Source organism: Sinocyclocheilus rhinocerous, unplaced genomic scaffold (genome assembly GCF_001515625.1).
Source record: "Sinocyclocheilus rhinocerous isolate Xijiao unplaced genomic scaffold, SAMN03320098_v1.1 scaffold1168, whole genome shotgun sequence".
In the NCBI taxonomy this organism is placed as follows: Eukaryota; Metazoa; Chordata; class Actinopteri; order Cypriniformes; family Cyprinidae; genus Sinocyclocheilus; species Sinocyclocheilus rhinocerous.
The window spans coordinates 1,005,370-1,022,657 of NW_015650373.1; the positions used below are offsets into that span (position 1 = coordinate 1,005,370).

The 17,288-nt window shown below is 36.9% G+C and overlaps 2 protein-coding genes across 4 annotated transcripts; one reads left to right on the forward strand and one right to left on the reverse strand.

Moving 5' to 3' along the window:
• Positions 1-209: 209 nt before the first annotated feature.
• Positions 210-5,065, forward strand: LOC107711968 (hyaluronidase-1-like). 3 transcript variants are annotated; one of them, XM_016517074.1, is made up of 5 exons: positions 210-505; positions 2,043-2,628; positions 2,721-3,116; positions 3,712-3,801; positions 4,272-5,065. In XM_016517074.1, exons 2-5 carry the CDS (start codon positions 2,116-2,118, stop codon positions 4,773-4,775), a joined length of 1,503 nt encoding a protein of 500 aa, XP_016372560.1. In that variant the 5' UTR covers positions 210-505; positions 2,043-2,115; the 3' UTR covers positions 4,776-5,065. The 3 variants fall into 3 exon arrangements, with proteins under 3 accessions (XP_016372560.1, XP_016372561.1, XP_016372562.1); XM_016517075.1 differs by having other exon boundaries at positions 210-490; XM_016517076.1 differs by lacking the exon at positions 3,712-3,801 and having other exon boundaries at positions 211-505.
• Positions 5,066-7,736: 2,671 nt separating this feature from the next.
• On the reverse strand, positions 7,737-13,185 carry LOC107711970 (uncharacterized protein C17orf59 homolog). The gene is made up of 6 exons (XM_016517079.1): positions 13,124-13,185; positions 11,357-11,841; positions 10,179-10,644; positions 9,930-10,093; positions 8,935-9,018; positions 7,737-8,841 (listed from the first exon to the last, which is right to left on the reverse strand). Exons 2-6 carry the CDS (start codon positions 11,828-11,830, stop codon positions 8,716-8,718), a joined length of 1,314 nt encoding a protein of 437 aa, XP_016372565.1. The 5' UTR covers positions 11,831-11,841; positions 13,124-13,185; the 3' UTR covers positions 7,737-8,715.
• Between the last annotated feature and the right edge of the window lie 4,103 nt (positions 13,186-17,288).

The window sequence follows — 17,288 nt, forward strand, 5'->3', positions numbered from 1 at the left end:
CATTTTATAGTAAGTATTTTCTTTCTTTCTTTTTTAATTTTTGTGAATTTGTGTCACTGTGACACAGTTTTGTGCATATGTGTGCTTGGATGTATGTATGCGTGTGCGGGTGCGTGTTTTTGAATTAGGTGTGTTTGGTAGGAGGGAGTGGCGGATTAAGGGATTACGGTGAGTCTGATCATGTGATTGTCATGGTCCGTGGTGACCCTACTTACTAACAGATTACCCTGGTGAAGGTGAGGTAGACTGCTTTCCTCTCTATTTCCTCCTTCTGTCACTTCATCCATCCTTTTGTCAGGACAGCCTGTCATCTCATCCCTCATGGTTGGGCTGAAGTCTCTCCCTTCTGTGGCTTCCTGTACTGAGCCAGGAGACCCGAACGTGCGAACCTGCACAGAAACACTCATTTCTTATTATTCCCCATTCAGAAGAGTCCTCTTCATCTTGACCTTGCCTTCTGGATTCTTTGACCTGGAGATCCAATGCAGAGGTGAGTAATGCAGAGGTGAGTAACACAATCCAGTACTCCGATCCCATCTCCTTAAGCACCTGATGAGGGAAACCAAACTATCAGTTAAACAACTGTGTTTTACTCCAAATGCTATAAATGAGATGGAAATTGGCATTATATTATATGCCAATTATACATTATATCGATTCCCAGCCACTTCCTCGAAAGCAGGAACTAGCCTAAAACTATCACACCCAACAACAGAAGCTTACTTTGACATAGCCAAGTTTAACCGGATGAGAAACAACTAAACTTTTAAATGTGTGAGAATGATAACATAGCTTTCAGTTTCAATTTCAGAGAGCCTATTCAGAGAAAGACACTCATTTGACACAGAAAGATGTCTTTGCGTTCAGCTCATTACACATAAATAACTGGCTCTTCTCTGTATGTGTCACAGCTATTATCTGGCATGGCTGAGTGGCCGAACTCACTTCAGAGTGAGCACTCCAGCGTAAAACGGGTACATGTTACATTTAGCAATGTTTCTCCCAATGTTCACTCCCGCTTACTGATAACTGTAGCTATTGTGGTATAAACTATTGTTAGCATAGTTTCCATGGAGATGGTTTCTTTTTCCCATGCTGAAAAGGATGGTTTACACTTTAGTTTAGGATACAGCAGGGAGTATTTTCAAGGAATACACGAAATAAACTTGAATGTAAATAAACTTCTTCAACCATTAATAAATAGTAACTTCCGAATAACGAAGTGAAAATTAGTATGCTGCGGCAGTATTTTTTCAAAGTACATAGGGATAAAGAGATCGATAAATATGTTTCTTCAGTGTAATGAGACGCAGGTGTTGCTTGGCCCTCTGGCGCCCTCTGTTGAAAAGCTTGTGAACTGCAGACTCGTATTAATACTTCAAAGAGCGTTTAGCGCTGAATTTGGGCAGCACTAATGAATCCTGTTAGCGATTCATTATCCTAAAGTGTCTCCCTTTGTTTCCTCTGACGTAGTGTCGCAGCTCCATCTTTTCAGTTGGTAAACAGGGACTTGTGATCACACTTTTCTTTAACTTTTTTTGTATTATTATTATTATTATTATTATTACTGTCAATGTCTGATACAAAAAGCTATTGAACATTTCGCCAGGAAAAACAAAGAAATATATCTAAATTATATAAAAAATAATATCTAAAATATGTTTAGGAAATATATATATACATAGGCCTACACATGAATTTACCTTCTTTGACAACATGCTTGTCATGAGAACGCAGTTCAACATTTTGGATTAAAATCTATACCTTCAGTTATAATTAATGAGATGTAGATTTTGTGATAACTAACCGTGGGCCTGGGCTCTTCTAACTTTTAAGAGTGTGTGGGATGGAATATTTCTGTCCACAAGTTGTCCTAAATTTCAGTTGTTTAACCTGAAAGCTGCTTGATACTTAATAAAACTGTGCAACTGAAGTTATTGTTGAATTGCCCCATGTTTCATTATGGACACAAACACACCAGAACAGAAATCAATAAATACCTGAGAAATACCTATAAGATGTCTCTATGTCTTTATCTCCAGACATTATTCCTCTCCAAGGAGGCTTTTGTGTGAGTTTTGGGGTGAGGGGCCCTGAAACCTCTTGCTCAGCTCCATGGCTGGAAGAAAACACACGTTCATCCTCCTCTCCCTTTCTCTTCTATTCCTCCTCCTCTGTCTCTTCACTCGTCCATGTGTCTGCGGTCCTGCCCGGGCCCCTCTTCTCGCTGGCCAGCCTTTCCTGGTGTTATGGGGGGTTCCAGACAAAGACTGTTTGGGTCGGCCGGACCCAGCTGCATTTGGGATGGAGTGGGAAGGCCGTGTGGCAATATTTTATGAGGACACGCTAGGACTTTACCCATATTTCACTGCACAGGATCGTCCTGTCAACGGTGGCCTACCACAACACACCAGCCTTGACATTCACCTCCAGAGGGTGGAGGGTGACCTGACGGCCTCATTACCCCAAGCAGGAGCACCTGGTTTAGGGGTGCTGCGCTGGCAAGAGTGGGCGCCTCAGTGGAACAAGAACAGGGGAATTAAAATAAAGTATCTTGTGGAGTCGAGGGCACTTCTCCGGGGATTTTTTCCAGACTGGAGCACAGAGGAAGTAGAGAAATGGTCTCAGGTGATGACAATCGCAACATATTATGATATTTCAGAGACTATCATTCTGCATTATGTTGTATAAATCTAAGTTATGATTTAATTTCTTGTCAGGTTGACTTTGAAGCAGCAGCACAGTCCATAATGATGGAAACACTGCGGGAGGTGAAGAGACTCCGCCCACAAAGATTATGGGGTATAGCCCCATATCCTAACTGCTATAACTTTGACTCCACCCAGATAGCATTAGCCAATTACACGGGACGGTGCCCTGCGGCAGAAATGGCCCTTAATGATGAGCTCATGTGGCTGTGGAAGCGAAGCAGTGCCCTCTATCCAGTCCTCTCACTGGAGAAGCTGCCAGAGGGAACTAAAGGGGCGTGGCTTTACGCAACCAATCAGATCAGAGAGGCTTTACGAGTGGCGGCTCTTGCAGGGACTACCTTTGATCTTCCTGTGTTTCCACTGATCAAGATTGTGTACACCTCCTCTAGCTCCTTTCTCTCAGAGGTAATGAACAGTAGGTTGCCATCTGTTGAGTTTAACAAAACCAATGGTTACAAAAGACATTACACTCTAAAAAATGCTGGGTTGTTTCAACCCAAATTTGGGTCAAATATGGACTAACCCAACTTTTTCCATATTTGACCTAAAGTTAGGTCGAAACAACCCAGCATTTTTCAGAGTGTATAAGCGGGTATATAAGGAAAATATAATATACAGTATCACACGAGTACCCGCTCTATATCAGCATCTTTTCAACTGTTAATGGCGATTTCTGTTGACAGTGCTACTCAGTGCATTTGTTGGTTGTGTCTTACAAGGTATTGTTGAAATTAAAAAATAACGTCCTTGTTTACAGCCACGTTTCAGTCTCTTTCAATATAAAAGTCAATATAAAAGTTCACAAACGGTGAAAAGGTTCCCGTGGTGATATCTGGGGTGAATATCTGGGAAAATGACCTTTCAGCCAATCAGATTTGAGGACCAGAAAGAACTGTTGTATAAAATATAAAATATAATATAATATGAGGGTGTACCTTATAAGGACTTTGTTGTTACTCAGTACAACCTCGTAATTATGCCTGTATTGTACATGTATCAGATTGATCTGGTGAACACAATTGGAGAGAGTGCTGCTATGGGAGCATCTGGAGTCATTATATGGGAAAAATCCTTAGCAGTTAAAACACAGGTAATCATTCAATTATTCTTATATTGACACTACCATACAAAAGTTTGAGATCAGTAAGAATTGTACTTATTTATTTATAAAAAAAATAAATAAAAAAAATGTATTCTGCAAGAACGCATTAAATTGATCAAAACTGACAATAAAGATATTTATAATGTTACAAAAGAGTTCTATTTCAAATACACACTGTTCTTTTGAACTTTCTATTCATAAAAGAATCATGAAAAAAAAATCACATTTTGCACTGTTTTCAGCATTGATAAAATAAATGTTTCTTGAGAACCAAATCAGCATATTAGAAGGATTTCTGAAGGATCATGTGATGCTGCTGAAAATTCAGCTTTGTCATCACAGGAATAAATTACATTTTAAAATACATTCGGATAGAAAACAATTATTTAAAATTGTATATTATAATGCTAAATGCAGATTCCGGTTTGACTGATATTATTTACGTGTGTCTCCTACAGAAATCCTGCTCAGAGTTCAGCTCGTATATTCGTCAGGTTCTTGGCCCATATGCTGTCAATGTGACCACTGCAGCACGTCTCTGTGGAGTCTCATTGTGTCAGGGCCGTGGACACTGTGTGCGTAAGAAACCTGAGGACCCCACATACCTGCATCTTCCTTCAGCCCACTTTATGCTTCTCCCAAATGGGGCAGAAGGTGTCCGGGCCACGGGAGAGCTTCCCACTGCTTACATAGACCTCTGGAAGAAGGACTTCCGCTGCCAGTGGTTCGAAGCCTTGGAGGGTGCAGCAGCAGATCAAGAATCTGGCGTGGTGCTGGAAAACCGAGGGAAAATAACATCACCAACAGTAAAAACAGTGGTTGGGATAAGCCCGAGTCAGAGTACCGTGGTTCCAGTGATTCAAGTGACAGTAGTGCCTACCAAGCAGCCAGTGGACGGCAGAAATTCTGCACTTATTACACCCATCATCCTTCTCTCCTCGCTGGTTCTTCATTATGTTTGACGAGTAGATAGCTGGAGTGTGAAGGAACTTTTGTGAACCTCAGTTGGCCTTGATTTTGATCGCTAATTGCAAAAAGAATTTTAATATAAATACCCAAAGAAATATCTCTGTTACGAGAATAGCTTCTGTAAAAGATAATCTCAGAGATGGATTTAAATTCACAGTCTGAACACGACTGAATAAACAGATCTGTTCTGCATCACCTGCACTTGAAAATGAACTGCATAACTTATATTGGATATAGTTTTTTAAAGGGATAGTGCTATCATTGACCCTCCACTTGTTCCAAACCTGCATGAGTTTGTTCTGTTGAACACAAAAGAAGATATTTTGAAGAATGTTGGTAACTAAACAGTTGAAGGTAGCCACTGACTTCCATAGGATGGGGAAAAAAAACTCTGGTCAATAGCTACCATCAACTGTTTGGTTACCAACAGTGTTCAACAGAAGAAACTCATACAGGTTTGGAACAAGTGGAGGGCGAATAAATGATGACAGATTTTTTTGGGGGTGAACTATCCCTTTAATCTACATACAAAATGACCCTGAATGGTTTTTGAAACTAAATTATCTACCTTCTATAATGTACTATATTACAATAACTGACTGAATTTTTATACAAATAAATTGAGATTTTGTTTCTGCAATTCATACAAAATAATTATGTGTGGAGTTAATATTACCTTCTATTTCCATCATGAAAACAAATTACTTTAGAAATATGATGTTTGCATTAACCCTTCGTATCATACACTACCTTTCAAAAGTTTGGGCTCAGATCATTTGTATTTTTATTGTATTTTTATGATACCTATATTCAGCGAAGATGCATTAAATTGATCAAAAGTTTTACATTGTTACAAAAACAGTTTTATTTCAAATAAATGCTTTTCTTTTGAACTTTATATTCATCAAATAATTCTGAAACAAATGTATTACGGTTTCCACAAAATTATTAAACAGCACAACTGCTTTCAAAATGGAAAATAGCGTTTCTTGAGCACCAAATCGGCATAATAGAATACTTTCTGAAGGATCATATGACACTGAAGACAGGAGTAATGGCTGCTGAAAATTCAGCTTTACCATCACAGGAACACATTACATTTTAAAATTTATTAAAATAGAAAACTGTTTTAATTTGTAACAATATCACGTTTTCACATTTTCAATTAAATAAATGCAGCTTTGATGAGCAAGAGACATCTTTCAAAAACATTGAAAATTCTTAATGACCCTAAACTTATATAATGTTGTATAGAGAGTGGGTAGAGAAAATAATCACCCCCCTTACACGTCAAAAAAAAATAAAAAATTTAATTGTGTCAGTATTTTGTTGAACCACCTTTTGCTTTAATTACAGCCTTTAGTCTGTTGGCAGAGGGCAGCAGATTTCCCTCAAGAATTTGACAGTATTTTGCCCCATCCATTTTTTCCTCCAACCAAGCTTATTCTCAGTCCAGCTTTAAATTTAAGGTTAAACTCAGCCTTGCCCTTAACCCGTGCTTCATTCCTAACTAACCACAGCCACAAAACCAGCCTCCCTTTGATCTTAACCTCAACAGACAGCATCCTTCATAATCTTAATTTAAGGACTGAAATGCTCTTTTCATGCTGAGCTAATCAAAATGACCACAGCTGATCACAGTTGAAATTTAAATGGATTTGTGTGCCACTGAGAAGGTGATTAGCTACACCTAACTGAGTTTACAAGTCATTTTTAGAAGGGGTGATTCTTTTTCTAGTGATTCTGTTTTTTTTTCTGACATGTTGGTGTTATATCTTTCACTTGGATGTTATTATTATTAAAGGGGGGTGATTCTTTTCTATACCCACTGTATTTATGTCAAACCTGTGTAAGACTTGTGACGGGACAGTGATAGCACAATCATAAAATGTCCTGAATACAGCCGGGCCGGGGTGTAACTGGCCTCTATCTGTCTAAACTAAAATCTAATCAAATGTTTAGTCTCTCCGTTTTATCTTTTACGCTTAAGAAAGAAAAAAAAGAGAAATCAGCCAATTTTATGCTTTATCTGAGCAGTCTGTCCCAAACAAAACCATCCTCCATAATGAAAATGTAAAGCCTTTCCAAACATTCAGTGACAGATATGAATGACTAGTAAGCAAATCTGCTGGTTTGTTAAATTAACAAATACCAACTAGAGGAGGAGGATAAGAACAACTACAATGTGCAAATTAAAAAAAATAAATGTGTGCATCTATGCGTTTACTTATCTGTGAATTCACCAGTGATTTTAAGGGGTGACAGAGCAAAACCTTTTATCCGCCAGTGTAAATTAATCCAGCTAAGGCCATATGAGGACACAAACACTCTCTCTCTCAGTCACTCACACACACACACACACACACACACACGCACACAAACAATATGCTCCATAATTTCACCCTGATTAATAGTGCAGATCTGGATGCAGCTGTAACTGAACTCTGCAAAAGCAGAAGACACTCAAAAGAAAACAACTGTATGTCAAAGAGCAATGAACAAATTCACCTTAAATGTAGTGAGGGGCACAAAAATCAAGTATCATTCTAGCAAATTTATTTTGTTATATAATAATTTAAAATATACATTGATGACAGATTGTTGGACAAATCAGGATCATAGTTAGTAAGACAGCGATAAAGAGAGACGGTTCAAACAGGAACAGACAGAGAATGGTAAAGATCATAAACTTTCATCCAGCCTGAATTTTTTTTTTCACACCCACCTCCAATCTCTCCTCACCTTCCTCTGATTTGTGAGGTTCTTGTGATGAACACTTGCAGACAACAAAACAGTTAATCAAATTACAGAACATTTGTCATGACTCTCAATACGGTAATCAAGAGTCCAATATTTGTAGGCGAGCCTTTACGGTGCTTGTGTTAGGAATAGTTCATCCAAATTCTGCCATTATTTACTCACCCTCATGTCGTTCCAAACCTGTATGACTTTCTTTCCTCTGAGGAACACAAAAGAAGATATTTTGAAGAATGTCCTGGCCACTCTTTTCCATGCAATTAATGAATGGAGATTATGAATGTAGACTGAAGATTTCAAGCTTCAAAAAAGACGTAGGTGGATCATAAAAGTAGTTCATATGATGTGTGCACAACTCTTCCAAAGTCATACGATATCTTTGTGTGAGAAACAGATTGAAAAGTAAGTCGTTACTCATGATTTATGGTGATTGTATGAACATGAGCAGCAAGCACAGTCCTCAAAACATCTCCTTTTGCACTCCATGGAAGAAAAAATCATACAGGTTTCAAACAGCATGAGGGTGAGTAAATGATATCAGAATTTATTTTCAGGTGAACTATCCATTTAACAATGGTCGCTGTGAAAAGAAGAACTGATCTGGGATGCATAGCATCCATCCTGCAGAAACAAAGACGTCCGGGAGGAACAAGTATACACAGAGCATGGCTTCCATACTGGCGAATATTGGTGTTAAACTACTCTATGTCTTAAATTTGAGGCCATTACAGATGGTACATTTAACACCAACGACGCAATCCGTCAAAATACCTACCAATAGTTCCAATCACACACACTCACTTCATAAACAGGCAACAGTAAAACCAATCAGTCGTCCATAAGCCACCTACAACAGAGAGTGCTTCCTGTGGTCACGTGAAAGATGTTGGACGGCATAAATCACAGGGAGGAGTCAATTTTGCCGTGCGAACGTTCTAGAGGGGAGGAGCCAAGACAAAAGGAGGTGGTTAAAGATGTGGTCCCCGAGGGGAAGGGTGAGAACCAAGCTGTCTCTAAGGGGACGAGCACTTGCAGAGCATTGTTAGTAAACATTATAATTAGCAAATTGCTTCCATTGCACGGTGTGTAGCAGAATGACTGCAGAAGGCGGAGCCACTGCTTTTCTCCAAGGGATGGAGTCCTCATTCGGACAGGGGGTGTGGTTTGTTGCCATAGTTACTTGCAGATGGTCTCTAGGGCATCAAGAGTTCGTTTGATGTCTCTGATCTGAGCAGCTAGAGCATGTATAGGTTGCATGGAGCGATCTAGCTCCTCACACCGGGCCATGAGTGTGTACATTCCCTGGAAACACGTACGCAAGCACATACAGCTCAAAATAGAAAATAGAATAAAAATGAAAACTCGCCTGACTACATAAATGTAAGTCACTCTCACCTTTATACTCATGTCCACTGACTCTCCCAAACTGTCCACAGAATCTCTGTATGTCTGGATATAGCCCACACTTAAAGCAGTCATCTGGAGAGACACAACCTTTTCATTTATATTCAAAGCAATATGTGCACTTCTCAGTCCGTATAAATGAATATACGGAATCAGGGTTGCATACATAAAAAGTGAAGCCAAAAAGTATTTAGACACTGAAAAGCTGTAAAGTTTGAAAACCCTTACAAATTTTCTGTATTTTTGCACAAATTTGACCCACATTGTGATCGGATCATCCTATAACTAAATAAATATAAATTAAATTATACATTTACTACTGTTCAAGGATTGGAGTCAGATAGATTTTATATATTTATTAGCTTTTTTTAAAGAATTTAATTCTTTCAGCACAGACACATAAAATGGATCAAAAGTGACAGTAAAGACATTTAGAAACTAGAAAGGTATAAAAGTTTTACATTTCAGATAAATGCTGTTCAAACCTGAAAAAAATGTATCATATTTCAACAAACATATTTAGTAGCACTACTGTTGGATACTAAGAAATGTTTCTTGATCACCAAATCAGAATATTCACATGATTTCTGAAGGACAATGTGACACTGAAGGCAAGTGATGGTTGCTGAAAATTCAGCTTTACCATCACAGGAATAATAAATGACTCAGAACTGGCTTTTCTGTGGTAGAATTCTGTGAAACAGTATGCAGATGGGCCAGGAAGCATCATCTAAATAACATCAGTGGAAAAAAGGTGAAGTGTGAAGTTGAGGAGAATTTACTTTATATAGTCAATTAAAATCACCTTGAGACCATGTGGCTAAAAACTAGCTCAAAAATGGCTAAGAGTTAGTTCTGAAAAAAGGAACAGCACAATTTGTTTACAGAACAAATGTTTGTTTGCACCTGGTTTGGTATTTTGAAATGCGGCTTAAGTGTCCAAATATTTTTTTGGGTGGCTGTATATGAATCAGGGTAATACTCACATTCTGTATAGTTCCATTGAGGCTTCGCAGCATCAGTTCTACACTCTGAGCCACATCCTGTGTGTGTTTGTGCAGGTCAACCAGCACCGACGGGTCAATGGGCGGAATATCAGCCGGCCGACGCAAAGAGCCATGACCACGTACCACAGGCCCAGAACAGTCCGCTGAAGTAGTCACACACAAATCAAATATTACTGATACATGACATAACAAATCAAAAACTATTTTTTGACACCCTCAGATACTCACAATCCGTGTCCAGACTCAGCCGCGAGCTCATTTTAATCTTCTGTTCAAGATTTTTGGTGATGAAGTGCGTGAGATCTCCATCATGGCTGACGGTTCCCTCCAATTCGAGGGCACTGGATATGGTAGCTCTGCGTCCTTCCACCTGGCCACCTCTAGCCCCGCCCCCAAATGCCCCACTGATCTCATCCAGGCTCTTACTGTCCTGCATGCCACGCACGACTCGATCTCGCTCTGGTACTGACCGCACACGCACCTCCGCCATCACGTGAGCCGGGCACGGAGAATCGTCCAGGTCTGGCAGCAGAGGGGGTGTGGCCTGGTTGGGAGGAGGGGCCGGAACAAGGGGAGGGGCCTCATCAGGAGAAATGGAAGCATTTGGTTGGACTTCATCCAACGAATCTATATTGGCCCATTCATCAGGTTCAGAGCGAGTGGAAGGGTGTTCAGTTGAGAACAGACCAACTGGCTGTAATTTGTGCAGATCAGTTTATTTGTTAAAAAGTTCAAGATAAACAGCAACAGATATTTGAGTCACACAAATTGGACATAATGTTAAATTATTTCACTATTAATTAATAAATTAACTGAATTAAATGTATTAATTTATTGGAATTATTGTAAGAAATTTAAGATTTTATTATTAATTATTGTCATCATTATGTTCATATTTGTTATATTATATATAAACTTGTATTTAAATTGAGTACAATAGCATGCATTTGATTTAACTCCTTAAATGTAATTTGTGGAAATTATTATTATTATTAAATTTGTGGAAATTATTTAATTATTATTAAATGAATTAATATATTTGTTATTATTATGTTATTATTTATTATATTAGTACTTAATTAAATGGAGTACGAAAGCATAGATTAGATTTAACTCTTTAAATTTATTCTTAATTTGTAGGACTTGTTTATTTATTAATTGTATTATTATTACTACTATGTTAGTAAGTTTAAATATAATAAAATTTTTGGATTTTATTTAATTATATATATTATTTAGTCAGTTAGTTAGTTGTTTGGATTTTTTTCCGAAAATTTCCAAAAAACATCATAGAAAGTTTCCATCTTTGCAACCCTACTAATAATATTAAGTAAACTAATTATTACATTATATATTAGTATTTACGTGAATGAGGACCAGCGCACATCCTTGATTTAACCCCTTACCTGTACAGAAATAAGTGTCTCCTTTTTTTGCTTGATCTCTCTCTTGTTGACATAGTTCACCTCTCCATCACTTGTCTTTCTCTCATCCTCCTCCCCTCTCCATTCTTCCAGTTCTTTTTTAGAGTGGCCGTGTATTAGTTCAGTCTCACAGGAGTGCGTGTCCTTGTGTGAGCGGTCTTCAGTTAGAATATGTGCACATTGGTTGTGCTGAACCAGTGAATCTGTAGGTGTGGACTCAGAGTAATCTGTGTGTATGTCTCTACATGAGTCCATGTGGTGAAGTGTGTGTTTGAGAGTCTCTGACAGGGCAGAAAACCCCTCGTGAGGCTCAAAATCAGCCCCATCCCTGAACTTTAACCCCTGGGTGGAGAATCCATGAGGTCCTGACCAATCTGAAGCTTTGGGAGAGTCAGAGGTGTCCACACCATTGCTTGCTTCTTGCGCATCCTGACCGGTCACAGAAGAGTGGCTCATCCCTCCACACACTGCAGCAAAACAATTCATCTTCATCACCATCATCATCATTATCATTGAAGATGTAAAGCTAAAGTTAAATGTGATGCAAGTCATAAATTCTTATTCAAATGTGTACAAATGATAGTTTATAATTTATATTTCATGCATGAGTTTGCATGATATTATATGGTAAATTCACCATACAAAGAGTGTTTAATTTTAATCATTTTCATTTAGTTAAACATTGCATTTTATAAGTAAATCTATTTATTCCCCCAGAAGGAAGAATAAAATAAAACATGGCATTGCAAATGATCTGTAACAGCATCATGAAATGTTTTCACTCAAACTACACCATGAGGACATTAATATTAGACAACATTGCATATCTAATAAATTTAAGACTTTAATATTATTTTAGTATCATTAAGATAATATTATAGTTTTTAATAATATTTTGAATTCGTTTTGACTATTATATTTTACGTTTTCCGTTCATTTTAAAGTTTTGGTAATTTTTACTATTTCTATATAGTTTTTTTTATTAATTTAGTTTTAGTTATTTTAGTACAAGCTAAACTAAATTAAAATGAGAAATAGTTGCCTTGCCAGCTGAAATAAAATAACTGTGATTTTATATTTTATTTCAGTTAACAACACAATAAAGCAACAAAAATGTTTTTTTATGGTTTTAGTTTTAGTATCAGTTAACTAAAATAACCATGATTTAAAATAAGTCATTCGTTTATTCTTTATTTATTCAAGTTGTGCGATTAAAAGCAAAACCTCGGTTATCATGAACGCTCTTGCAGGTTTCACTTCACATATGGAAACACACTGAGTCTGTTTTGACAGCTGTCAGTTCATTCGTTGCTAATCAGTTTATTGGGATATTTACTTACAGACATAAGCACTAAAACCTCAAAAGATTTTACCTAGCGATGAAGTGTCTCTCTAATGGCAGAGAAACTGAAATCATACGACGCTGAATTCACCAGCAACAATGATTTGCGGGTCTCAAAATTCATGACGTACAAACTAAGACATTTTCACAAACATTCAACACCACAACCAGACAAATCAGACGCAGATCAGCCGAACAATAAATATGTTAATAAACGGATCAAGGAAGCGACAGTGGTCACCTGACGTTAGCTTTAAGATAAGCATTAGCTGTAATGCAGACCTATGAATTCGCAGTTATTATGCGAGATATCAGCGAAAACCCGCAGCCTTATGACTATTACTGTTTGAGTTTGGGCTGATTTGTCATGTTTCAGATGCATGTAATTGGTTAAGTTAAATGTTTACCTGCAGCTCTTCCGCTCAGGATGAAGGTTGCCAACTGAGTCCGCACTAAATATTTGTCGTACTTCTTCTTCTTCTTCTACTGTTTATTGGCGGTTGGCAGACTAGCTTATTAGTGCATTACCGCCACCATCTGAACTGGAGTGTGGAGCATCGATGCATGTATATGTATCACATATGAATGTATATCATACTAAATAATAATACTAATAGTCATAAATAAATAAACATCATTATATTCTTATATAATTTCCTGTATCTTTAAGATATTTCAACAAAGCAAATCTAATATTCTTATTCCTTTTTAGCTTACTTAATATATCTTCTAGCATCATGCTTCCACCTTCTTCTATTACTTTAGCTTCTAGCATTTGTCGTTCGTTGTTATATGCTCTACAATGCAACAGTACATGCTCTACAGTTTCACAAATCCCACAATGCATGCATAATCCATTCGGATGTTTCTTAATTCTATTTAAATTTCCATTCAATGCAGTATGTCCTATTTTAATTCTTATTATTACTGATTCTTCTCGTCTTCTTAATCCCATGTCATTGTTACGTATTCCTACTTCCCTTTGAATTCTATATAGATGTCGTCCAGTCTTCTCTTTCTCCCAAAGTTTCTGCCATGCATTTATAAGAGCTTTCCTAATTATTATTTTTGCTTCTGCCTTACTAATTTTTATGTCAATTCCTATCTGATTCAAGTTCAAAGAATTCTTAGCATGCTTATCTGCCTTCTCATTTCCTTCAACTCCAACATGTGCTGGAACCCAAATAAATGAAATAAAAATGCCCTGATTTTTCATTCTATATATATATACTGCAGTATTTCAAGTATGACATCTTGTCTGCAGTTAGACTGGCCTGATTGGATGCTCTTTAACGCAGCCAATGAATCTGAACATATTACTGCTTTTTTAATTCTATTTTCCTCTACCCACTGGAGAGCCATAACAATAGCTACCAACTCTGCTGTAAATACAGATAAAAAATCCGGGGTTCTTTTCTTAATAACTATTTCATAATGCGGAATAACTACTGCTATTCCTGTTTTCATAGTTTCTGGATCTTTTGAACCATCAGTAAATATCTGTCTTTTAATAGCATCAGCATATGATATTCCTTCTGTCATCTTTATTTGTCGTACTGAAACACAACGTTGACGTTATAGTTCCACATAACATACAGGGATAAACCTCATGACATAAAAGACGTGTGTAAAATTACATGTAAACGCATTCTGTGTTTTTATATACTGATACTTTAATGTAGTTTATCAGAGGACTGCGTTATAGAATTAATAAATAATAAACCTGTGGTTAATTATTCATTTATTTGCACAAAGAGAGATGTCTAGACAGCCTGTCCAGACAGACATGTAGTACACACATTTCACCACAATGGGCGGTAGACGCCGCGGATTGATTCAGCTACTGGTGTTGCTCTCTCCCACGTCCTGTGCAGTAGGCTGTGTGTATTTTTACCCTGCTGCCATTTTATAGGCTAATCAATAGGAATTGTCAACCACATCAGTAAAACCTAGGTCAGCTTTGACCCTGTCACAAAACCCTGACCAAGACTAAAACCTCTAAGATCCTGTTATTATCCAAAAAACCTGCAAGTAACCCTAAGCTAAACCTTAATCCTAACCCTAACCATAAGGTAAGTACATGTAGTTAATTAATATTACTCAGCACTTAAATGTATAATTACACTGTAACAAGGACACCTTAAAATAAAGTGTAACCACTATTGGCTTTTTAGAAAGGCTAAAGCAGTAGCCTAAAACATGCCTAAATAGCAATTTGCTATAGGTTAACATTTACATTTTACCCAGTGTGGCCTATAGGTGACATCAGCTGAAAAGGAAATTTGTTTTCAGAGGTGGAGGAAGTGATTATATTTTGATTACTTTTTATTTTATTTTTACATTTTGGTATAATGTGTGCTAAGTGATTGTGCTAAATAAGATTAGGAAAGTCTATTAAGACAGTAAATTCAATAAAGTGTTTATTTCTTGTCAGTTTTCAACAACAGCAAGGCAGACATTTTCCTTAATAGAAAATAATATATTTCTCTCACTTTCCTTGTGTTTCTCCTCCAGTATCTCCCCTTCACTTTGTTATTTGCATCACCGATCTCATTTACTCACATATAGGCTCTCCAATATTTGGTATTCACTTCTGGGAGTGTTTTAAGGGGCAGCCGTATCCAAGGCAACCCACCTAGTCAATTTCCCAGTGTCCTGTCATTCATATAGGATGCAATATGATGTGCTCATGGAATTCAAATGCTTGTCACACAGCAAGAGGTACCAAGAGAAAATTCCAGCACATGTTTGTGCATGTGAGAGTGTTTCTGTTTATATTATACAGACCAAAAACAAAAAAAACTGTTATGATATTATGATATATCAGTGATCATTTTCTGCTTAAAACAGGATTGTTTCTTGGCTCGGATTAAAGTTCAAGACATGTTAGATGTTGGGATGTTGTATAATACTAATGCAGTCATTTTTTCTGGTACTGTATAAAGCAGTATATGTGGATGTTATTAATATTACAAAATGGAATACATTAAGTAGTGCAATGTTGAATTCTGTTCTTTTTCCTCTCAATTTCATGACAGTCTTCCAAAACACTTTATTCAAGGTTCAAAGTCCATTAATGAAATCCAGATTTACAGTTTAAGGTAAGACATAGTCACACAATTCACAAGGTTTAAATTATTGAGGGCAGGATTTACCATATGTAAAACATGAACATGAAACATCTATTCTTTTTTATGTATTTTATACAACATTTAGTTAACAACATTTGAGTTTTGTTTGAGTCTCCTGGCGAACCGAGCTGCTCCAACATATACACAGATCTCTGGTTCTGTCTCTGTCATGTGGGTCTGACCGCATTTTAATTTGCTCCTCTTCTCTCTGTTTTTGTACAGTACTTTAAAGCCTTTAAATCCCTTTTGCCATTATTTTATTTTTTTATTTTTCCATCCTTCTGAATGGAGGCACTTCAGGGCGGGTGCCAAACTTCTTGGCAGTCGTGCATCTGTCCGTGCGCAGGAGAAAATAGCTGCCGTTTCAGTCCAGTAAAATAACACACCCTTTGCGCCTCCATCGTTCCCCAGAGAAACACAGTGTTCATCATCCTACGGGATCTGTTATATTTTGGGACTTTTGCTTTGGTTGATTAATTTAAATAAATCTCTCGAAACTAATGAGTGACATCAGAGACAGAATTACACCCTATTCAAATATATAAAAAAAAAAAGACCATGTACAATTTTTACACTTAAAATGCAAGACAATATAAACACAAAGCACAAAAACACAAGGAAAATAAATACCATGAAAGACAAATAAGGAAATACATTTCAATACAGTCTTTTTAAACAAAGAACATTTTAAGATGCTCCCTAACTTTAGAAGATTTGTCTTTTGTTCATAAGAGGATAATTTGGGGACACTCCCTTGCATTAAAATATTTGTCAAATATGCTTAACACAGTCTTCAAATAATCAATTCGTTTTTAATATTAAAGTAAACACTTCTTCTTGACCACACCTATTTCAGATCATTCTTAATTTGCTTAGCAACAGTCCTTCACATGATTCAGATACTAGCTTTGTTCCAAAACCTAGTGAGCTGCCTCATTGCCTACATAGGCAGCATTCTACTTGTCAATGAACTCATTAAGAAATTAGAAACACTCTACAATTCTGGACAACACACAAATATTCTTGACATGCAATCAAGTTTCCAATTAGCATGTCAAAGCACACATGAAATATTTGGTAAGATAATATGTTTTTAATTACACTTCTGTTCAAAAGTTTGGGGTCAGTAAGATTTTTTTCATGTTTCGAAAAAAAGTCTCATGCTCACCATCAATTTGATCAAAAATACAGTAAAACAACTAAAATAACTGTTTTCTCTTTTACTATATTTTTAAAATGTATTTTAATCCTAGGATGGTAAAGCTGAATTTTCAGCAGCCATTACTCCAGTCTTCATTTTCACATGATCCTTCAGAAATCATTCTAATATGCTGATTTGGTGCTCAAGAAACATTTCTTATTACTATCAATGTTGAAAACAGTTGTGCTGAATAATACTTTTGTGGGAACAGTGATACAATTTTTTTTGATGAACAGAGTT